This window comes from Dicentrarchus labrax, unplaced genomic scaffold (genome assembly GCF_905237075.1).
Source record: "Dicentrarchus labrax unplaced genomic scaffold, dlabrax2021, whole genome shotgun sequence".
NCBI classification, from domain to species: Eukaryota; Metazoa; Chordata; class Actinopteri; family Moronidae; genus Dicentrarchus; species Dicentrarchus labrax.
Window position 1 is genome coordinate 16,242,574 of NW_026136718.1, and position 24,497 is coordinate 16,267,070.

A 24,497-nucleotide genomic window follows, 5' to 3' on the forward strand; every position below is an offset into this window, starting at 1 on the left:
AAAACTGGCTTGTAAGTCAAAGCACTACTAAACATTTAATACAGTTTTATAACTTCTTTAGTTCCTGTTTTCTGATGTTTCCTAAAGTCAGACATTGAACCTCTGTCTCCATCTTGACAAACGGTTGAAAACACCAGGGAAACAATGGAAATCCCTGACGAAGGGATATTGTATTTTATATTATAATGTTAATGTAAACCAAACTTTCTTTAAGGTCTTTGATTGTTTACTATTAATAATATTATACTTTTTTACCAGCTCAGTGTTTATAAATCAAACTAAAATAAAAATGTATGAGTGCATGAGGCTGATGTCAAGTGTCCATGTTATGTCTTACTGTGATGAGGACAGTAGGGGGCGTCGGAGCGACAGGCTGTAGGACCTCTTCCAGGTCTTTTTGCCTGAGCGGTTTCGCACGCCATCATCCTGGTCCATCATCTGCTCCAGCAGCGTCTGGTCATCGGCATTGAGTGGTGCCACAGAGATATCCCTCACAGCACGAAACTCACCACAGTTATTCAGGTGCTCGTTCTCCAGACGGAAGAAGTTCCACACAAAACGCCTGCAGAGAGAAGGTTGAACTGTGTCACTCATCAATGTGGGGTGTTTGATGAACTGCATCTAAAGTATATGTGCATAACAAGAAGGTATCATGTAAGTGAGACCCACCTGAAGACCTCGAGGGGAGCCAGCACCGTGGCTACGATGTCGCCCACAGAGTGGATCTTGGTCATTGTGATCAGAGAGATCTGGATCGTCCAGGCAAAACGCAGGATCACATCTTCTATAATGGCACAGTAGTAGTAGGCCTGGACGCAGAGGAGACAGGGTTAGGGTAGCTGTGTGTGTGTGTGTGTGTGTGTGTGTGTGTGTGTGTGTGTGTGTGTGTGTGTGTGTGTATGTATGTATGTGTAGTATTCCTCTCAGACTCTACCTTGTGTGGATAAACAATTTCTTCTCTGAGGAAGGTGTTTTCTCCAGCTCCGCGGTCAAACAGGCCCCAGTCCATGCGCAGATCCCAGATCAGTGTGTACAGCGAGCTGATAGCGGAGAACACGATCAGCAGGTAGAAGAACATGTCGGCGTCTGTATGTCCTTGCTCTGGAATAAACACACAAACACAACACATTAATACATTTTCTTCAAATAAGACTCAAAGATCTTTTCAAAATCTGTTCAAAACTTTAGCATGAAAGGAACTGGATTTTTAAAATGAAACTTTACAGGATCTACCACCTTTCTCAAGTGAGTCAGTGCAACAACACTTTGGCCACTAGAGGGGGCTCTCCTGTCATTAATACACAGGCAATGATTAATAGCTGTCCTGTAGACAACTGCTAAGAGTTTAATTTCTTCTTGCAACATAACATTTTCCACCAAATGGAAGATGGCAAAACATGAAATAACTTGCTGGGTTGCTGCTTTGGTTGTAGCTCAGTTCAGACAATACCTGCACTGGGCAATAATAAAACATATATTCTTTTTTTCATAATTTCATTTTTATATAAGGGGGTTCTGTACAAACACTACTACTGCTGACTCTTTATGGAGGAAAGCTTGTTATTACAGTTACATACAGGAACTGAAATTATGTGTCAGTTCTTTAATGTTAATTTGACCTATATGTGTGTATTCTTCTGAGGTAATGCAAATATATATATATATATATATATATATATATATATATATATATATATATATATATATATATATATATAGGCTCAAGTTAGGGTGCCCCAATGCTAATAATAATAATAATAATAATAATAATAATAATAATAATAATAATAGTTGTATGAAACTGTGCATCTGTTGAACTGTATGTGCACATATACGTGTGTGTCTCCATATATTGTTTCTGTTTCAAGTATTCATGTGGTTCAACCTGGTTAAATCAATTGGCTCAGGAGCGTCTGTGTGTCTATGCACAATCACTGTGGATGTGATTAGCTTGTTCCTCAGTGGGTGCTGATACATAGATCAGCACCCGGTGGCCTATCACAGTGTCTCACACAGACAGCGGCCACCAGACAGAGACCAAGCTTGCTCCCATTTGTCACAGTCACTCCTTCTTCCTGCTAGCAGCCAACAAGACGCCGGGGAGCAGAGGGGAGGTATTTCTACCAGAGAATTACTGCTGTGCTGCTCTGTTAACTGCTGGGTCCATTGTGCTGTTTGCTTCTTCAGCTGAGCGATGGGATGCAAGTAGTCCCTACGGCCACACTGAGATTTCCCAGCCGTAGATTAAACTCAGTCCTGGACAATAGACTCTTTTCACTGGAGAATATCCACTGATGTGATTTGCTCAGCTTGTAAAGTGTTGAAGTATTTAACCCTTCAGTTTCTGTTAGGGCTGGGTTTTTTCCACCAGGCTGGTTAGCCACTGGGCCATTAAAGGTTAAGCATGGTGAGATGGACATTGATTGGATGCTCAGTAGGGACTGACGGTGGTCACTGGCTCCTGTCACACACACTCAGTTGCTAGTAGTCTGTCTCTGTCTCACACACGTCGTTCACAGGCACCGATGAGGTTAAACACTATTAACGACAGAGCACTTCATCGCTGCTAAATGTTGGAGACAGTGTGGGTTTCAGGAAGCCAGTCACTGGCTGGTGTCCTGTGACAAGACCTTTCTGGGATGAGCTCCACAAAAGACTAAAAAGAATACTTAACATTGATTTGCCCTTAAAACTTCCCACATAATTATTTTAGGAAAAGTTTTTAGGAAAAGTTGAAGTTGTTTTGATGAATATATGTTTGGTATCTTGATATCTGCTTGTAAAAAAGGCGCTGGTTGCTTCGTGAACCTTCAACAATACATGAGTGTATAGATATTGTAAATGACAATTATGTCTTTCTCTCTTCATCTTCTGAAAAATGTATTCCTTAAGTTTTGGACCAAATGGATTAAGGGTGTAAGGCCCTTACGATTAGATTTTGTGGAAGTACTGAAGTTATTACCCTGTAATGCTGTTTTATTTTTACCGAACCTTTGACTTTTATAGTTTCCTCTCAGGTCTCCCGCTGACCTGCTTTTCAACGCTCTTATACAAACTTTACCTCTTACAAAATGTACAAGATTTTGTTTAATTATTATTTAAAAATTTGAAAAAAAAATCAGTGGATGGCAGAGGAAATGAAACTGTCATTGTCCTTCTTATTTTATGCTCACGTTCCACACTGACAGAAACAAGTTCACAACAAGAGCAATCAGTCCCTACTATAAAGAGCGATATCTCATCTGTTGCCATGGCAACCCACTCCCTCAACAAGATAATTAAGAATCCCATATCTGGAGACCTCTCAACCACAGACCTCATGCAACCAAATATATTCATTCCAACACTCAAACAGGTATGTATGTGAGTATTGTTGTTTCGTGAAGCCCATTGTTTACATCCACAGAGGATGTAACTTTATCAGACGGTTAACTCAGCTCCTTTCTGGCTCCTGATGTAAATATATTAGCTGTAGCAGGAGGAGGAGCAGGGGTGAATTAGAGTTCAAGCATGCAGAGAGAGACATTTGACTCAGAGACGCATCTTTTATCTTCATTGGGTAACGTGTGTGTTTGACTGAGGATGTGTCGGTGTGTGCTGCAATTCCTCTCTTTATAATGAACGAGGGGTCAGTACATTAAATGCAGTTATAAAAGCTGTCAGCTCTGGGCTCATCTCTATTCCAGCAGAGTCCAGCAGACATGTGTTCAGCCCCGGGCTGGTAATTACACCTCCTCTCCTCTCCTCTCCTCTCCTCTCGTCGTCCTTTTCCTACTGTTATTTGTGTTTTGATATCTATTCAATCTTTGAATCTCCATCCCTTTCATGCCAATCTTTCTCACCTTCCTCTGGTGCTCTCCTGTTTTGTCCATTACTTCTTTCCTCTCTCCATCTAACCTTTCATTTTTACCTCCCTCTCTGGGCTCAATCAGCTCTAAATTTACTGAACCTTTGCTGCAGCTTGACTCGATTTATTTCTGCCTCACACCACCGCGGTCAGCCTCTCACAGAGACCAGCAGGACTAATGTTCCTCTTTGGTCAAGGTTATTTCAGCTGGTTTTGGGGGTTTTTGATGTTGATATCTATAAAAGAGTCTGTGCATTGACTATACAAACACCTCTGCAGTTTGTCTCATTGATGATCTCTCATTTTTTACTAATTTCCCCCTACAAGTAACTTTTCTCTGTCCATCAGATGCTATTCCTGGCCACTATGCAACATCTTGTTCTCCTGCCTTTGCATGTCCATGAGCTAAATCCCAAAGGTTTAAATTAGCATTAGGCCTGTAACTCCCCCTGAATCTGAAACAGCAATAAGTCTCAAGCCACTGTACATAAAGCTGAGCCTGTATTGATCCTGAGTAAAGTAATCTTCTTTATTGTAAGGCATCACACTGTTCTACAAGGTTTGGGAATTCTGCCTAAACCAGGAAATCCTCCATCATCTCTTCCGGTTACAAGCCTCTGAGCATCTGCTGAAATTACAGTTTCATGACAGTGTCCAATCAGTTCTTCACAGCACTGAACTGAACGTTTCTCGGAGGCTTCGTTTGCTGCACCACATTAAAGATATTCAACTCTCAAATCCCACAATGACTCAACACAGCCAAAAAAATTTACTTTTCTAGCAACAGAGAGGAAAGTGTATCTCATAATATTACAGATTTAGATTTGCAAATAGAAGAACTGGTCACTGAATACCACTCAGCCCTCTAAAGATAAGCCCATGATTTATTTGCTTAATTTTTTTCTTTCCTGGAGCTAAATGTGTGCAGTTCCGGGAATGAGTGAGGCGATGAGGTCAGACAGAAACCATCGGGGGCTGTGAGCAGGTTAGCAATGAAGGTGACACATCCACAGACAGACGCTGGGAGCTCTGCCAGATACTGACTGACACTGCAGCCACCTTTTACAGCTGGACCCAGCGGTGTGAACACGACACCACCCCGCTGTCTTTTCAGGCAGATGCTGGGTAATGCAGACATCATCTGTCCTGCCTACACTAACACTACAGACAGCATCAGAGGCTTCTTCTTTCATTGCTTCTGAGGTTTACTTATCATTTCCATATTTGGATGCAGGATATACTTCCCACGTTTGTTAATGTTCAAGATTTACCAGAACATTAAGTTCTGCAGAGGATACATCAAATATCTCCACAACAGGCAATTTCCTCAACCATCCATTCACTATCTATGTGTGTATGTCTGCAGTCGTCTGTCTTCCCACCCTGCTCCTCCCCTTAACCAGCGATTGGTCTCAGCCTCCATTATCATGCTGGATGAAAGACAGCTTCATACAGAATAACACATGAAGAGAGGCCATTAGTCTACAGGCTTCAGACCAGAGGAGGAAGGAGGATATGGTTTAATGGACGCCTTTCCTACCGAGCTGTGGAAGAAAAAAAAGGTCCATCTGTATGTCTGTCTGTCTGTCTGTCTCTCTTCCTGGTTCATTCAACATCAGATCACTGGCGGTCAGCTTAAGAAGCAAGCGTATTGATTAAAATTCAAATCGGAAAAGAATAAAGTCAAGCTGGGAAATAACATTTAGCACTTTCAAAGGTTGAAGATGAAGTTGGCATTTTACTGGCAAATAAATATTTATATAAAAAAATGCTTTGAAACGAGTGAGGTGAACAAATATCTATGACGGTGAACTGAAATACAAAGATGCATGTTAAAGGGATACTATTATTGCCTGGGTGCTGTGTCTTTGAACATGAACTCCTTTGTGATATGACTTCTAAATCAGAATATTGCAGGCTAATTGTGAAGCTGTCAGCGGGAGTGACTTGAATTTTAATAGTAATATTTCTCTTTCTTTCTCTTTCTTTTTCTATTCTGTTACTTCTGCTTTTCTCTGCTCCATCTCTTCTCTCCTGCTTTGACCCTGAAGGCCATATTGTGGGAACAGAACCTTGTTTATCTGTGACTGTGTTTGACAAAGTCTTTACCATTTCCATTATAAAGCTCTAAGCACCGACAAGGAAACCAAGGCCAACTTCTAGCATTTGCACTCAAGGTCACCTCTGCCTTCTGAGCACATATGACTCAGTACAAAGGCTCAAAAGCTTGTGTGTTGTTGACATGCTTCTCTGACAGGGACACACAAATATTGTTGCTGTGGTCTGTAGACTTTTAGCTTAATATCAAATTTCTGTCTTTTCTGGGTTCCCCTGTGTTTGTGAGTTGGATTTACAGCATTACAATTGAAGATCCACTTTTACGTGTTGACTCAGCTCAGATCAAACCTACTATCTGAGGTACATGACACATAAAATAGATAGAAAGTGTACATATGTTTGTGTGTCCTACCTCTGTGTGTGGCGTAGAGCGCAGCGAATGTGACAACAAAGAAGGTGGTAGAATATTTCCCAGCGTTCACCAGGTGAGGGAAGGCCCTCTTGGTGTCACGGTAACGCCTCAGGCATTGGATGAAACGGAACCAGGCGGGCAGACACTGAATGATGGCACGCAGACCGTATGAGTAGCTGTGGCATACGTAGTCATTAGGGTCTGGAAAAGAATAAAACAGAGCATGATTATGTTGTAATCTCTTGTCCTCTTTTTCATTTTCTCTACCATAATGCCCTCCCAGCACATTCCCCTTCGCACGGAGAAGCTCATCATTATGAGAGTCACGTGGCGAACTCTGAGTGGCCAAACATTTCCGTTCCATTAGCTCTGTGTTAATTGGCTGCGTGGAGGCCGAGGTGTCACTGTTGGTGGAGTGGACGGACAGCAATTAAAACCTCATTCACATCACATTTCCTGACAGCTCAGCTGGCAAACAGTCAATTTAGTCCGTCACATTTACAACCAAAGGATTTGTGTCTTTATCTCCATATCATGATGACATGCAGCAGGTGAAGAAAAAACACTATAATAACCAAGAAATATGAAAAATATATTAGTTTACTACAGTCCAGGATTGTTTTGTGTTCAAGTTTTGCTGTATGTTTTTGGTGTCCCCACTTTCCACACACCTCATTTATGTATATCTACTTCAGTTGGTAGATTTTCCTTAATATTTCCTACTTTCCCCATATTGCTTTTCAACAACACCCTGAGAACAGGTATTTATTCAGGACTACGAATATTGTGAGGCTGAACTGCGTTACTGTTGACTGAGGCTGCTGTCGATGCAGAGATATCTCTGCCTATTCTTCAGGGAAATGCTGAGTCTAGAAAGAGCGACCTTTCTCTTTAACGTTTCATGAAATCCATATAATAAAGAAATAAGAATTCATAGCCAAAAAACAAACTGGCATTATATTACATTGCTTTTAGCTCTTTTACGATGTTTACAAAGTATTTTTAGATATTTTCTTTTTCTGTAACAGAGCATTAACATTACCGTCCCTGGCTCCAAAGTGCTATTTTTGATCTGTTCACAGACAGAGGTACAGAGGATATAAAGTTAACGATTAAGCCATTCTGAACATGGATTAATGTCCCACCTTTAAACTTGGGCAGCAGGCCCTTGCTGTTGCTCCACTGCAGCTCAAAGATGTAGAAGCAGATCAGATACTCCAGATCCATCAGAACAAACACCAGCGAGTTGAGCTGATCAGCCAGCCAGAAGTCTGCAAACTCCACCCGGTGAAACGGTGCGGTGAACACGCGAAACTGGAAAAAGGAAGGTGAGAAAGACACACTTATATACACTTACCTTCTACTACTAAAAAAGGAAAAGTATCTAAAAGCATCTAAGAAAAACATAAATATTCCCCATTTTTGAAACACCTTGGCTGACATAATTGACCACAGATGTTAGAGAGAATTATGATTGTGTGTGCGTGCGCTTTCAGCAGTGCGACTGAATTAGTCAACAATTAATTTGTGTGGAATTGTCACAGTACTTCAGTAGAGAAGTGCAAAGCAGGGAACAACCTCTATTAATGATCTGTAACACACAAAGGGATTGAGCCTCCAGACTACCTTATCAGCACACCACAGGACACCCTAATGAGTCACGCTTTGTGTCTGCGTGCAAGCTTGTTTATTTGTGTGTCACTACTCACTGGTGTGCAGCACAAACGCATGAAACAACCTGGCAGTGTTTTGTGGCCAGCTTTGGCTTCTATGGGCATGTTATTTGGGATATGACTTTTGGCAGGAGTTCAGTTATTGACCACGCTTTGTAAAATGATACAACCCTGCTCGACTCTTTCCATTTACCCCCGCGCCTCAGGCCACATCTGACATTCAGGAGCGACTGTATGCCTCTCTCCATGTACACTTTGAGACGTAAACCCCGCACACACTCTCCCCTCCACTGCAAATGTCAGAGAATATTGATCGTTTCTTTTTTACACGTATCAGCTCATTGCATATTTCTCTTAACCTGTCAATCAAAGTCTGTATTGATCGAGTGGCCATCTCACCCATATCCGCTCTATCTGTGTGGATGTCTCAAGGCTAAGCCTGCTGCAGTGATGTGGTTAGATTTTCATTTCTTGAGCAAACACTAGTAATCCAGGTGCTACCTGCACAGTTTGTCCTGTAATGAAATCTTTGTCTTTTGTCTGGTTTTTATTGTCAGAGGAAATTAGCACAACTGGATCATTTTAGAGCACTGATAGTAAAAAAACACAAACTGATTGTTTGTTCCAATATAACTACAATTTCTCCTGAAACATCCATAATAACATATTGGTTATTCCACGAGGCCACATGTATGACAATCATGAAAAACAGCTAATTTCAGCTCTAATTTCTGTGTAGGTTGTTGCTCGGGACCAATCAAGACTGAGGCTGATTACTATCAGCGGAGGAGGGCTGAGGGAGCGTTGCTAAGGACTGTGGGGAGCTGTGAAGGGAAGGACAAGAATATGAGGAGGGGGTCTGCTGCTGGGGGAGAGGCAGGCGGGCAGGCAGGGAGGAGGGCTGAAGAACGAGGAGGAGGAGGAAGACACGGAAGAGGAGGAGGGACAGAGGAGCTCTGGGCATCAGCATACTGATAGATCTATGCCTGTAATGATTGCACAGTCACAACCTCCACCTCCCCTGGGACGAGGCTGCATTCTATTATCCCTCAACCCTCTGCCCTCTGTTTCACTACAGCCCCCTACACACACACACACACACACACACACACACACACACACACACACACACACACACACACACACACACACACACACACACACACACACACACACACACACACACCCTCTCTCCTGCAGCCCTGTAGCTTGGCTTAGACAAAGAACAGAGTAACATAGGAGGGTTTTGTAAACATGAGACTTGAGATAGATATCTGAATTGTACATGCACCCATTGTGTGAGATTAGGATGCACACACACACACACACACACACAACCAACCACACACACTCACACACAACCAACCACACACACTCACACACAACCACACACACACCGCACACACACACACACACACACACACACACACACACACACACACACACACACACACACACAGAGCATATTTAAATTGTCAGCAGCACAATACAATACAAAATACACAGCTGTAAAAAAAATAATAGTTCACACAAACACATTTATAATAGTTTTCTTTCGTGTCAGTGACCCACATATTAAGGACAATGCAGTCAAAACAAATCTCTAGCCCCTCAAACTTAAGCAAACTATGATTTTTTGTTAAGCACAAATATGTTATATTAAATACGTTTTCTGTCTATTTTGGGGGTTTAAAGTCTGAAAAATGATTTTAGTTAGGGTTAGAGTAAAATAGCTTATTAAGGTTTGGGTAAACATTTGGTTTGGTTGTTTTACCCAAAAACAAATGACTGGTTGAGTTCACGTGTATAAAAATAACCACCGCTCTCTTTAATATGAATACCTACAAATTTCACATTAAACCTGGCTTTTGCACATGAATTTCTTCCATGTTAATTCTACATTCAGCCCTCTCAAATTGTCTCATCTTGTTTGCATTTGGTTCATTTTGCTATGGCAGTTTCCTAATGCATTACTTACTGCTGGTTCACAGCTGTCAACATTTGTCTTTGTGTATCCATGAACTTTGACTGTTGGGCTCATTTATCCAGTTCGACATTCTTCTTACAAAACACACAGCGGTTAGACACATTTTCAGAGAGAGTATGATTGGTGGCACCGAAGTTCAAATGGCATCATTGTAATTCTTTCAAACTAAAGCCGCAGCTGTGTAAAATAAATGCTCCAATAAATAAGTGAGTGTACTGACCAGAAGCTTGAGAAGCCAGAAACGTGATTTGTAGTAGCAGGTCTTGAAGGGGTTGAGGAGGAAGAGCACCATGAAGCCATAGAGGATGAGCGGGTTGATCTGCATGGGGATGTAGGTGTACTCTGAGTAGAGACAGGAGAGGATGCTGAGACACCACAACACACCCAGGAAACCAGCAATCTGCAGCACACAGAGGAGAAACAGAAGAAACTGGCATTAAAAGAAAGCACTTCTGACACATAACCACAATTAACAAGGTAATATGAATAATTCAATACAAATTATGTGTTTTGTATAAATAAAACCGTGTGGATAGGCATGTATTGTTTCTGCTGAATAAAATCTTCTTTTTTTACACAGTAATATATTTCTTAAATCTGGATTACCCCTAATGATTAAACAACCCCATTCATTCCTAATGCATATTTTAAAAATGCATCATTACCCAAATCAATTTGAAAACAAAGTTGGTTTTCTTCATTACAGAGAAAAAGTTTATTTTCTGAAGAATTGGGGCTCCAACAGAAATAATTGTTTCTTCGTTCTGACCTCAAACAGGTGTTGGTGTGAGAGGTTGTTTCGGGGGTTGATCTCAAAGATGAGGACATGGTTGACTCCGGCCTGTCTCCATCCGTATGTGTTGATGCCCAACAGGAAGAGGAACTGGATCAACAGGAAACCGCCCCGATAGATCCGCACCAGTGGCCACACATTCTCGAAGCGGATGAACACAGCACCTGATAAAACACAGTGGATATTCTGAGGGGAAACAACAATAAAAACCTGCCGTTTCATGCTCCCAATTAACCTTAAACGATCTACTAGAACTACCTGTTATCTTAAAGTGACACTATAAATGGTGCTGGGCTCAACAGGATATGAAAAATGTACGAATCTGGATGCCTATGTGACTCACCAGTGAGAATGAAGGAGATGGCGAGAATAATAAAGAAGCCGCAGTAGAGACCGACACGAAAGGTTGTCCAGGCCAAAGCAGGCTGAACCAGGCAGAGAGAAATACAGAAAAACATTAATAACGTTGATAATAGTACTTAAGAAGACACTTAGCCACTGTGTATATTAACAAGAGCACAGATACTGTATCAATAGAGTTCAATCATTTTCATAAAACATATGAAATAAAACTTATTGAATGTGTCTCGATATAAAGGCCCTCTCACTCTTTTTATGTGCTTGAATATATTTACATTATACACATGCCTGCGGGGGGAATGGAGAGATCAATAGTCACATAGCACAATTCAAGTCAGACATGACATTAATTAATGCAGTAATAACAGTAGATATAACATAGGGGAGTAAAGTGCCACTAGCCTCGATTGTTTCTGAAAGATATCCTGTCTGTTCAACAGTGGAAAGGCACTTATAAAATCAATACTGGAGGCACTCGTGGTTTCTCTTTCTTTGTCTCTTCCCATCTTCCTCCCCCTCTCTATTTATCTCATAACAAGGCTCTCACATTTTGTTTTTAATCTTTGTTCACTACCAACAAAGCATCATAAAACCAACATTATAGTAAGATTATTATTGCTGGGATATTTTCTCAGGCACAAGTTTGGATCCAATTAATTTAACACTATAGAGTTGAATGGCTATTTTTAGGGGAGACTGAAAAATATTATAATTGCACACATCCTACTTGCCTACTTTGAACATAAATCAAATTGTATAAACTGAAGCGAAAATGGCTGATATCATAAACACTCTTCGTCACTCTTCTGCATTTGAGGCCTGTAAGTGCTTGTTCCAAGAAGGCATTAGTTTGCAGGCAAAAGTAAATTAGGCTCATATCACTGAGTAATTTCCAGTGTAACCAGCTGTACTTCTGACCTGAGCTGCCCCCAGTGGAGGAACTCTCAACCTCTTCATGGCCTTCTGACGATCTCCTCCCTCCAGCTCTGTGGTGACGAGGGTCTATACACACAAATACACACACAAACAACAATGTTTTAATGTATGTGCATTGTTTTCCACCAACATCTTTGTATCATACTGTGTATTTATGTGTTTGTGTATATGCCAGCAGGCACCTCTGTCTCTGAGATAAGCTGTGTGATCTTCTTGCAGGTGTAGAAAGGTGCCACCTCCACGTGAGCCACACGCCAGTCTGCCCCGCGAGAAGTGTCCAGGATCTTGTCATGCTTCTTCAGGATCTTACGGAAACCAGTGAAGTTCAGGTTCTGTGGACAGCAACAATGAAACTGTTATAACTTATCCTTCCCAGACAAACAGATTGGACATAAAGCACAAATTAATTTGTACTGAAGAACTTTTCGATCTTGACTGCAGGTGTGTCTGAGAATGCATGAGTGTGTGTGCTGAAACCTGGTAGTTCTGGAGCAGGATGAGGCTGAGGTAGAACTCGCTGAAGGCTAGCTTCAGGTCCTTGATGTTGTGGTGTTTGCAGCGCTCCTCCTGGGACAGGTGGAACATTGTCTTGCGTTTTCGCAGGCCGGGCGGAGCGTTGCTCTCACGCTGAGCGTCCAGTGAAGACTGCAGCTCATTCTGCAGTGTGGCAAAACGTCTCTGGGCTTCAGCAAGCTTTTCTACAAGTGGGAAGACAAGAACATAATTAAAAAGAGGTCTTAGCCTAGCTTATTGTGCGTATACTGCACCACATTCATGCTTTTTTAAAAACAATGCACATATTACATTTGGAGAACAACTGAACTACTTTTAGCCACTGTATACCTGACTGACTATTATCTGTATTTTATTTATTTTAGTTAACTTTTATTTATCCAGGAAATCCCTTGAAATTTAAAACTCTTTTCTGAGGGAGACCTGGCCAACTTAACTTTCTCAGTTAGATTTTATGTAGTCTGATCTGATGACTTCATGGGTTAGGGTTAGGGGGTTCTACAATCTATTGTGGGTAAAACTGGACAAAAAATAGAATAATTTATTAATAACATCCATTATTAAACCAATACACTAAACTAAATAATCTGCATTAATGAGTTAATTCTGTTAAACAAACTGAAAAAAAAATCTTCACTCTGTTTGACTTGTGTTTAGATAATCTAACCAGTATAACTGTAGGAGAGAAGGAAGAAGACCCTGACAAACTACTAGTAAGACACATCAACTAGCTGCTTCAGTTTGACATCAATGATCTTGGTAGAGGACAAGGAAAAACAACTTTTATACACCCTGTCTCTTCTGCTCTCCTGCTGTCTGTTCCAGGAAGCAGAAGCATGGAGACTATTAGGCTGAGCTGACATGTAAATGCTGCAGAGGGAGGAACCATTATCTGGGTCAAAGATAGGTTAATATACCCAGAAAGAGAGAGAGGAGGGGAGGGAATCACACAGGGCCTGGGCAATAACCTGCATTTCATTAACTTCTCTTGCACTCCCACCTACTTCTCTGAAAAAGATTAGCCCCCATTCTTCTGCTGCTTTTTCTAGTTGTTTTTTTTTTTAATCATCAGAAGTCACACCAGCTTAATTCACTGAACAGTGAAGCCCACGTCTTTTATGGCCTCTTTACTATCTCCTTCATCCATTCTCTTCCTTCTATTCTTATGAATGATGTGCTAAAAATAGAGGTACAGACTCCCAGTCACACAGACTAAGACAAGCAGTATTTATTAATGAAATCAAATTTGCGTGTGTTTAATCAGTGTGCAGGCTGGCTGGCCAATTTTATGCACATCCTCTCTCATCACCCTAATACACAGTGGCTTGTACCTAGTCAACATTAATGATTTATTGATGGACATGTGTTTTAGGTTATATTCATACTAGTTAACTAGCTTTAGTATAACGCTAGTGTGTTTACTTCTTGTTTGGAGAAATGTGAAAGTCATTTTTAGTCCTGCTGTGACGTCATCCAGCTGTGGTTTGGAAACCATTAAAGGAACTTGGAGTCCCAATAAGAGCAGTGCAGTATGTGTCTGACAGTCTGGGGAACAGAAGCTCCAATAGCTTTGTCTCTAGCCTAAACTGAGACAAGCAGTGGTGATGATGTGGAGGGCTCACTGTTAACTTTCATGCTTTGTTGTTTGAAAACACACACACACACACACACACACACACACACACACACACACACACACACACACACACACACACACACACACACACACACACACACACACACACACACACACACACACACACACACACACACATTCTCCAGATACCACACTCACTGAAATCCTTCTACTCCTCTCATACAGTCATAACAATGCTTGGATGAACACATGACAGCAGCAGGAGACCTGAAAAAGTCAAGACCCTGACCGCCCACCATTAACTCTCAGGTCCGGATCACAGTGGCACTTTGCAAGAGAGGACATACCTGGACAGTGTGTTAGGCTAATGAACCTTAAACAGACAGGTGTTGGTGGTTTAGATTTCCACTGTGTGGGTTTACTGGAGAAGGTTAAAGTCTGTTGTTCTTCCTAAGCTTTCAAGAACAAACGGGGTGAAAGGATTTTCTATTAAAACAGCAGTCTGCAAAAATGTGTTCAACCCATCAAGATGAAAGTGTCCAACAGACTGGGTTTCAGCGCATTGCAGCAAAATTGTTTTGAGAGGTCAAGGACCCCTTTCAGAGGGAGATACAGAGATAGAGCTATGTGGAGGCAGGTGTCTTATGTAAAGTCAGCACAGCTCTCTCTCTCTCTCTCTCTCTCTCTCTCTCTCTCTCTCTCACTCACTCACAACCTAACCAGCTTTTTCGAAAATACAGCCAGTAACTGGCATCAGATAAAGCTGCCTGTCGGACACAATTTGGCAATTTCTTGCTTCATCCTCCTGTGTGTGGAGGATAAACAGGACGCCTGAGAGCAGGAAGGAGACGCTGATGTTTTCATACACAACATTTAACTAACCTCACACCTCAGGTCTGCTGAGGAGGCAGTGACTCACTGACTGTAATACTGATGCTAAGCGACTCTGCTGTCAACAGACTTACACATGTCACATGTAGCTCTAAAAACATCATTAATGATGACTGTTTGTTTTGTTCTATTCCTTATCCTGTTTTTATTCACGTAGACAGACAATAACATTTATTTATGAGTAGACCAAAAAAAAAAAATCCAAAGCCTCACAACTCTGACCTTCACCTACCCAGATATATATAAGAGGATTTAAGTGTTGTATTTATCAACAACTTTAACTCCTCCTGTGGGCAACCATGAGGTGAAGCTGGTGTATAAACAGATAATGTATGATAAAATAGTCTTCACAGAATAAGTTATAATTGCTAAGAAATACTGCACATTATTAAACACTTGGAAATGTCTTTAGATCTGTTTACAACTAACGTATTATTACAAAATAAGTAAGTGCTAAATTACGGGGGACTTAAGTCAAGTGTACTGTTCTGTCCTTAGCAAAGGAATTACATTATTATCTCCAGCAGATAATGGATCAGGTTAATACAGGACGAGATAACAAGACATGGATGTTTATTCAGTATCTCAGTAAATCCACGTCCTGCTAAACAAGCTCTGCAATGATATACATCTTGTTGTTTAGCTGCTCGAACCATCCATCTGCCAGTTATTTCCCATCATTATGAGCTGGAACAATCTTCCCCGTCAACCTTGGCCCTCAGCTGACCTGTAGTTTCACAAACAGCCTCTAGGGGAAGCACTGTCCCTCTTTAAATACCTCCCAATTCCCCCTGAGCTGGAGTTCAAAACCAGAAGGCAACCTTCTGGTACCAGAATACCAGAATATATTATGGCTTCCATCTCATGTTACATGGCATACACATACTCCCCCCTTGCTCCCTGAAATACACACAGGCAGGCCTGCTCGACTAAACATGACAACCACTGGCTACTTCAATCAAATTACCAAGATTGGACACAATGTCATTTCGCACTAAAATAGGCAGCTTAGTACAAAGTTAATCAATGCTAATTTGTAAAATGATGATAGGCGATGATAGCTAATACCTATAAGAGTCTTTATAGCATGGTATATACAAGATATTTTTATATACCACACAAACTGTTACGACAATAATAGGTTAAGTTAATTTAAAATCAGGGAGGAAGGATTATTACAGAGCACAATCCATCATAAAGAATATTCTTTTATTAAATTATGGTGATATTGCTTCAAAATTGGTTCCTCTGACTACCAGCCCCACAATCACACAATTGATGTGAAACAGCTTTCCTTATTTGACTTTGATTTTATATACTCCGTGTCCAGCAATCGTTACCTCGAGTGTAATTGAAGTAAATAAATACCTGAATAGAATGTGTTGATTTTCAGCAGCTCCTTCTCGCAGGTCTGGAAAAACCTTTCCTCAAACTTAGCATAGTATCTCTTCACGGTGTCTTCATCTGTGACTGGAGAAAGAACAAGAAGAGAGACAAACAAATGGTGATTAGGTGATCGCCGAAGGAAAAAGTACATAAATATAAACATAATCACTGTTGCACTTTTATGACCTTGACCCAATGAAGGGTTTTAGATTGTTGTTTTTTATTTGAGGCGAGAAGTACTGAAAGATGAAGCCACGTCAAAACTTTTTCTAAACAAGAACAGTGAGGAGACAGCAGTATACATACAGCAGGGCCAAAACAAAAGTGATGAGGTTAGACATTAAAATCACCCCTCATGTCATCTCTCCATGCTTACATGTAATTGTACACCATGTTAAGTGATAATAGGTGAGACGACAAATAATTACAGAGAAGGTGAGAATCTATAGTTGCTATAAAGATAAACAGCTGAATAATGAATACTTTCAGCTACAACAAATACCTGCTTTTCTTTTTTTTAAACAGAGGTAAGTGAGAGTTCTCCTGTTCACCTGCTATTTCTCTTTCTTTTTTGTTACAGTTTTGAGTTAGACATGTATCTGAGTACATTAACTGTAGGTTAGTGCAGAATTAGGTTCAATAATGAGTTAAAGTCTTTGCCATACTGTTAAATATCTTAAATAACCATTGCATGATCTCAGTAATTGTGTGTGAATGAAGGAGTAGCCCGTCACATAACTTTGAATGATGTTGCCTACTATCAGTGTAAGCCATTACTAGAGTGAACAAGGGGGACACACAGTTGCTTATTTGGGTGTCTGTGTTTTCATGACCTACTAGATGTCCAACTCTGCCAATTTTCAAAAAATGTATTCCTGTAGGTGCGTTCCTGTAGGATTGTCTGCACCGAGCCAAACAGACATCCATTCAGTGTTACAATTAGATCAACAGCTTCCTTCCGTCTCTCTTCGGTCTGACAAAACCCTGCATGTCTTTTTCAGGAGCAGCCAATTCAATCAGCATTGATGCTCTGTCTCAAATAATCCTCTGTCTCATTCACAGCAGGATACCTGACACCTGACTGAGTTACCCACCAAGCCCACATACTGTACACGAACAAACACACAGTGTGAACTTCTGCATTATGTTCACACAAACACTTCAATTCATGTCAGTGGTTCTTTACTGGTATGGGTCTTTAACATACATTGTACCTAAACTGCAATAAAACAATGTGACAGCCAGGTCTCACAAATATTTATCAAATATCAAACTATAATCTCTGTGTGCTTCACATATTCTTTCCAGAAGCAGTTGACCTTCTCATCACTCAGACCTGGTCTGTCACCAGTATTTAAATGTCACATGAAAATGTTTAGTTCAAGCAGAATAAAAACAGATGTGGGTTTCGCTGGATAAAGTAGATATAATGTCAGATCCAGTAGTAATGCCACATCGTAAACATTTGCTATTATATAAAGTGAGCCTAGGCTGCAGCTGGGAGATGAAGAGGTTTTCTATTCAACACAGTAATAAGAAAGAGACGCCCGAGGCAGCAGCCAGTCAATATCACTGCTCTATTCACACACACACGTTACTTTTATTTGCAGGTGTGATGAAAAGCTGGAAAAACGTTAACAGCAGTTTTTAAGTGCAGCAGCTCTACAAGGAAAATACATGAGAAACTGCCTCCACACCCGATAAGGTAATCAATTAAGTTAATTAAACTGTGAAAACACTGTACAGCCTAAAGTATACTGCAGACGGCCAAAAAAATCCTCCTCCTATATAAGAGGAAAACTTCCTATAGCAGATGAGACCGGCTGCAATAACCTTCACTCTATGTTCACTCAAACTCAATGAGTACATCAAAGTAGTGCTCATTAAACATCCAAAACGAGATCATTACGGTAATGACAATTGAGAAATGGGGCTGGATTATAGTAGTGGTTTGTAAACAAGAACAAACTTCCACTTAGCATCAACAGTGACTTTTTATAGAGACTGAGAGACAGAGAACAAGGAAACAAAATATCTTTTAGTACATTGAGTGGTACAGATTCAGTGGCAAGGATAGACAAGAGTTTAAGTAAAGGACAGGAAAAAGAGGTGTACAGAAAGGTGACAAATTAAAGGAAAAACTAATAAATTAATGAACAAATGAGTAGAGAAACATGACAAATGCTGATGATTCAATACAAGACTTGAGGGGTCAATAAATGGTTTGATGAGAAAGAAATGAATCAATTAAACAACTATAAGAGAATGGAGAGAGTTCCAGAGACGAGGAGGTTTGTGTTGTTTCTTCCTTTAAATTGTCACCCATATATAATGCTCTACCTGGTTCAACAGGTCACTTGCATGTCAGAGCTCCCTGACAAAACCCCTTAGTGGAGAGCAAAAGACAAGAACAGGATAAGAATGGAGGAAGAGAAGAAGATGAAGCTGCCGAAAGAAGAAGTGACAGAAATGTAGAGAGAGAGACAGAAAAGGAAGCAGATGGTCCCCAATCTGCCTCACATGTCTAAACAATTGCACAGTTCAGCTGCAGTCACAACTCTTTCAGCATTACAACCACCGCCTGGCTGGCCGCTGCAGAAGGGTGGGTGACTGGATAGAGGGATGCATGCTTGACTTGCTGAGCGATCGGCTGGCCAGCAGGTTAGCTGAATGACTGAGAACCGGGCCAGTCAGTGTGCCATGACAGAATGACTAATGGTCCAACGTGCTCCTTTAGTTAGACCTGCAGGCAAGCAGCAAAATGAGCTATACTGTAATTCAAAGTAAAAGGTTACGTGGTTAATGAACACTTTGCATAAAAGAGCACTAAAGGATAGAGACGCAGAGTAATAGAACGGAAGAGACGAGGAGCAGTTAGTGAACTGTGGATCATGTACATCAAACATTAGCTTTATTATAAAGCTATAAAAATAATCCAAAAACCTATTGTCAGTTAGGCATTCAAAACCTCAAATTTTCAAAAAACAACTTTTCACAAAAGCTTCTGATCTAAAGCACCTGTTTGGACAACTGAGGACTTTTGGGATTTTCCTTCTTTCTTCTATCTGAAACTGTGGCGTACCATTTAAACAGCTGAACTATCTGAACCACCTGATGTCACATAATCTGGAGGAAAAAACAGGAACACGTTAAAAGGTCCAGTGTGTAACATTTAGGAGGCTCTATTGGCAGAAATGGAATATAATATCCATGGGCAGGTTTTGATTAATGTATAATGACCTGAATATAACAATCCTTATGTTTGTGTTACCTTAGAATGAGCCTTTTATCTACAGACACCGCAGGTCACCTTCAGTCCGCCATGTTCAACCGCCATGTTTCTACAGTCGTCCAGGACGGACAAACCAAACACTGGTTGTTGTAGATTGTGCTTTTGTGTTTTTTTGTGAGTTTCGTAGCCATCGTAGTTTCTCTTACACACTTCACAGCCTGTTCTCATTCCCAAGTTCACCGCTAGATGCCACTAAATACTACACACTGGTCCCTTTACATTACCTGTAATTTCAACAGTTTTCTAATATCATTCACATTGTCAAGCTTTTTTCTTCACTTTGATACTAACTAACAGAGTGAGTGTGTTGGTGGAGTGGAGCTGTGGTGGATGAAAGTGTAGATGTGAGGGCACTTTGCAGATATATAAGGGGTTATGAAATTACTTTGCACCCCCGTCTCTGTTTCCTGCTGACCTTATGTGCTACCGAACACATCAGTGGAGGTGTGTACGTGCATTTCCACATATCAGTACATGCACACGTCTTTTTGTTCACACATTTATGTGCATGAGGCGTGTGATGTGTAAGAACAAAGGCCACAGTCAGAGCCAGTTCATCCTCACAGCTGTGTTTTACTGAAGCTTCACCAACAGACTCTATGCTAACATCTCTACAGCTGCTGAATCAATGCTGTCATTTACTGTATCTCCCCAACCTGCCACACACTTTACCTTCAACCAGCATTAGCACAAACAAGCATCATTAACATCTCATAATTACATTGTCTCAACTCCTTACCTGCCTCCGCCGATGGACTGTACTACAGTGTAGATGCAATGAATCCTAATTACAAAAACATTCGGAATTCATGCAACTACTAAGTCACTTACTGTCTCTTTAATTCAATCTATGGTGTCGGTGCCCATGTAAACCTGACAGCCTCTCTTTCAGCTACACAGTATGGCTTCTCATTATCACAAGTCTGGGTGGATGATAATAGAGATGGCTTTCTGGAGTCCGACAGTGTTCACCAAAAGGACTTCATGGTAGATAAAAGTTTCATGGGAAAGAGTGACAGGATAGAAAAGCTTTAATGCTCTGAGCCTACAAATAAGTTCAGCCACAATCAATATGTTGTTGATGTTCTACACAGATACCATTAACCATACTATTAGATTTGCAAATTGTGTTTTATTTTACAATGCAACACTGAGTGTGTTTACACTTGTCTACAATAGTATCCTGGTTATGTTTTGCGCATATAAACAGTTACAGAAGCATCTCTTGGTGGCTGAGATGGTGTGAAATCAAGATCCACCTGCAGGCAGACAATCAGACACCTGGATACTGTTATGATCATGTATACAGGGATATGAATAGCAAGGTTTTTCATGTTCCATGTACATGCTACATCCCAAGTCAAAAACAGGACAAGGCTCAAAACCAGGATACTAAAGCACATGTAAACACACTCACTGTTTTTCAAATCTGAATTTTTTTAATTTGAAAATTCTCTCAGTTTTTGCAACTCTATTGTCAGCGGTCTTCTCTAGGTCTCGAGAGGGATCGCTGCCTCTACAGATACAGACACCAGGGTACACAGAGCACCCTTCTGTCTCCTGCAGCCCTGAATGCCTTGGCATTTGGTGTGTTTGTGTGTGTTTGTGTTTGTGTGTCTGTGTGTGTGTGTGTGTGTGCATGTGTGTCTGTGTGTGTGCGTGTGTGTGCATGTGTGTCTGTGTGTGTGCGTGTGTGTGAGAGAGACGATGATGGAGCCAACAGTAGGGGCTGATAATGGTTCTGTCCCTGTAGGGCTGTGTAGTGATATACGCTGTGTGTGTGTGTGTGTGTGTGTGTGTGTGTGTGTGTGTGTGTGTGTGTGTGTGTGTGTGTGTGTGTGTGTGTGTGTTGTGTGTAGGTGTGTGTGTGTGTGTGTGTGTGTGTGTGTGTGTCTTTAAACTGTGTGTTGATGCTTCAAGTGTCAACAATAAACACTATTTCCCTTTTGCCTTCAGAAAGCTAAATGGACTTGTGTTTACAGTACCTGTGAGGACATTCAGTAACTATGATGAAGTAACCAACCAGGGAAGAGAATTAATCTTAAGCTTAATCAATTATGATCCAGTTATAACATAATATAATAATCAATTTCAAGTTTCCAGAGCCAAAAGGGATGTATTGACATTGATATATTTTGTCTGACAGTTGGTTAAAAAACACAAATAAATGAAAAACTATGGTTGTGTATTAAATATAATATAATATAAAATGAACATTTATTAAAACTAGCAAATGTTTGGTATTTTCACCCAATAAATTAATTGCTGATGATGTGTCAACATATCCATTAATCAGCTCAGCCATAAAACCCAAGCATTTGTTTCTTTGTTTCAGCATCATCAGCACCAACAGCTAAATCACTGGGCTGTCTAAACAAGCAGGAGATGCATGTGCCTCAACAGCCGTGTATCAAGAGTACCAAAGGGGTTTTGTGTTAAAGATAATGAGACATTCTTGGGTACAACAAGCTATGAGGAGAGTAGACCCAGTTCAGTTTTTCAGACAAAGAATTGTGCTGGTAGCTAGAAAAACAACTCTTGACCTACAGTATTCCCAGGGCGGCTTGTAGAAGACAGCCCCCCTCTCTCCGCTAACCCCTTCTTCTGTAGATTGTATAAATAAATGATGAGACAGCTTCCCCAGAACCCTACTACTCTAACCCCCGAAACCCTTCACACACACACACACACACACACACACACACACACACACACACACACACACACACACACACACACACACACACACACACACACACACACACACACACACACACACACACACACACACACACACACACACACACACGCACACACATACCCCACCCCCAACTTCTTATATTCCCATACAGGCATTCTATGACGCGACCCCATAAAACCAGCATATAAATCCTTCATGGAGATCTGCTGACAGTGAGAGAGAGCAGCAACAAACACGTACATGTCACTCTGTATCATATCCTTCACAGCTCAGAGAGAGTTTGTCACTATAATCCAATGTTATCCTTCTGCTCCATCACTTGTTTCATGCTGAAAATCTAGTGTCATTAATTTTTGAGAGACAGGAAAAGTGAAAAGGCACTGAGAAGAAGAAGAAGAAGAAGAAGAAGAAGAAGAAGAAGAAGAAGAAGAAGAAGAAGAAGAAGAAGAAGAAGAAGAAGAAGAAGAAGAAGAAAGCAATGGTTTCCTCTGGGTTAGGAGCTCAGATATCATCGTTCTTGACACTGGAGCCTGGGGAGAGGAGCGAGGACACAGCATCTATCTCTTCACAATCCTCTAAAACAAACAGGCCCACACATTCAGAGACACACACATTTTTTAAGGTCCATTTGTCTCATTTAATGACACCTCACTGTGGGAACTATGTTCTGATAGCATTACTGTCGGGGGACCTGAGGAGGCTATTACATTATGATTGTCGCTGTATTACCCTCGCTTATCTCTTCCCTCCAAGCACACAGGTGTAAATCACGAATGACGAGTAGGACAAACTGAGCCATGAAAGAGAATAGGACTGAGTTAACTGCGTGCTTATATTAATCTAGGGAGACAAAAAGAGAGGGTGCATAAAAACAACTTCAACATCCTCTTGTGCCAGGCTGTAAGGAAGGAAACACAACACTAAAACCAGCCAGATAACCCCCCCCCACACCTCCCATTCCTCCATCTCGCCTTTTTTCCCCTTCCACTTATTCCCATTCGGCCCTCCAGCCACAATTAATTCTACCAATCATCTCTCTCATCGTGGCCAGGGGAGCATTAAGAATGCACACTCACTGGGCTAGACTGCCAGCCAGGGAGGACCGGAGGCACGATGAGGAACTACTGTAGCTCCCAATCCATTGTGTACTATTAATACTGCCAGACTGCAAGCTAAGCAGCTCCAAAAAATACAAGATCCCAGCGTAGAGTAGAGAATGATACGATGGAGAGAACCACATATTCAACACATTCAGAGAAGTGTTAATATCTCTATCTTGTGTGTGTGTGTGTGTGTGTGTGTGTGTGTGTGTGTGTGTGTGTGTGTGTGAAAGAGAGAGAGAGAGAGAGAGAGAGAGAGAGAGAGTGAGAGTGTGAGGCACATGGGATGAGGACTGCGTATTACTAGCAGCCAAGTCAATGTTTCATGAGAGGGAAAGAGCAAAAACAAGAGGCCAGATGGGGTGTGAGATAATCCTGAGGACCAGACGAAAAACACACAACACCCTAAAATACTGAAAGATGGTATGGGAGAGTCATACTGGTGGAGGAAGAGAAAAACAGGAGTAAAACACCAAAAAGCCGTAACATATTCTCTTTGTATAGGTTTAATAGTTGAGCATCTTTAAAAGTGTATTAATGTGTGGAGAATACAGTGCAAATGCTACTTTGTTAGATGGGACTACTGTAATTACTACTGTCTCTGAATTACTTATAGTATTATGTATCAATTTCTGAATGGAAACAAATGTGCATTAATGGCCACAGAACAATAAAATTCAACTTACTGGAGAGAAGATGCTTGAACATTTATGATAATTATCTAAAGTCACCACAAATTCAAAATAAATAGAGAGCAACACTATAAGGCAAGAAGAGACAGGACTGGCTCGGTAAACATGATATGAAGAAAGTAACTAAATCAATCCTCTGATACTTGGAACAAATTAGTGAGACAACTTGTTACTGTTCAGTGTTATTTGTTGTCATTATGTTGTATAGTTATGTTCTAGTGAATGCATGCTTTGAAAATGCAGTAATGTAAAGTGCTGG

The 24,497-nt window shown here is 40.9% G+C and overlaps 1 protein-coding gene and 1 long non-coding RNA gene across 2 annotated transcripts in view; one reads left to right on the forward strand and one right to left on the reverse strand.

Annotated features, from left to right (window-relative positions):
• The window catches only part of xpr1a (xenotropic and polytropic retrovirus receptor 1a), a 67,487-nt gene that overhangs the window by 4,550 nt on the left and 38,440 nt on the right, over positions 1-24,497 (reverse strand). Inside the window, exons 3-14 of the mRNA XM_051377979.1 lie at positions 16,436-16,537; positions 12,544-12,764; positions 12,249-12,398; positions 12,049-12,132; positions 11,114-11,195; positions 10,747-10,934; positions 10,198-10,377; positions 7,463-7,631; positions 6,318-6,518; positions 935-1,101; positions 670-809; positions 338-562 (exon numbers count right to left, since the gene is read on the reverse strand). Coding sequence (XP_051233939.1) covers positions 338-562; positions 670-809; positions 935-1,101; positions 6,318-6,518; positions 7,463-7,631; positions 10,198-10,377; positions 10,747-10,934; positions 11,114-11,195; positions 12,049-12,132; positions 12,249-12,398; positions 12,544-12,764; positions 16,436-16,537 — 1,909 coding nt within the window. The remainder of the gene's footprint in view (positions 1-337; positions 563-669; positions 810-934; positions 1,102-6,317; positions 6,519-7,462; positions 7,632-10,197; positions 10,378-10,746; positions 10,935-11,113; positions 11,196-12,048; positions 12,133-12,248; positions 12,399-12,543; positions 12,765-16,435; positions 16,538-24,497) is intronic.
• On the forward strand, positions 7,497-10,903 carry LOC127350919 (uncharacterized). Its single transcript, XR_007880673.1, has 3 exons — positions 7,497-7,645; positions 8,730-10,454; positions 10,756-10,903. It is a non-coding gene; the product is annotated as an uncharacterized LOC127350919 (long non-coding RNA).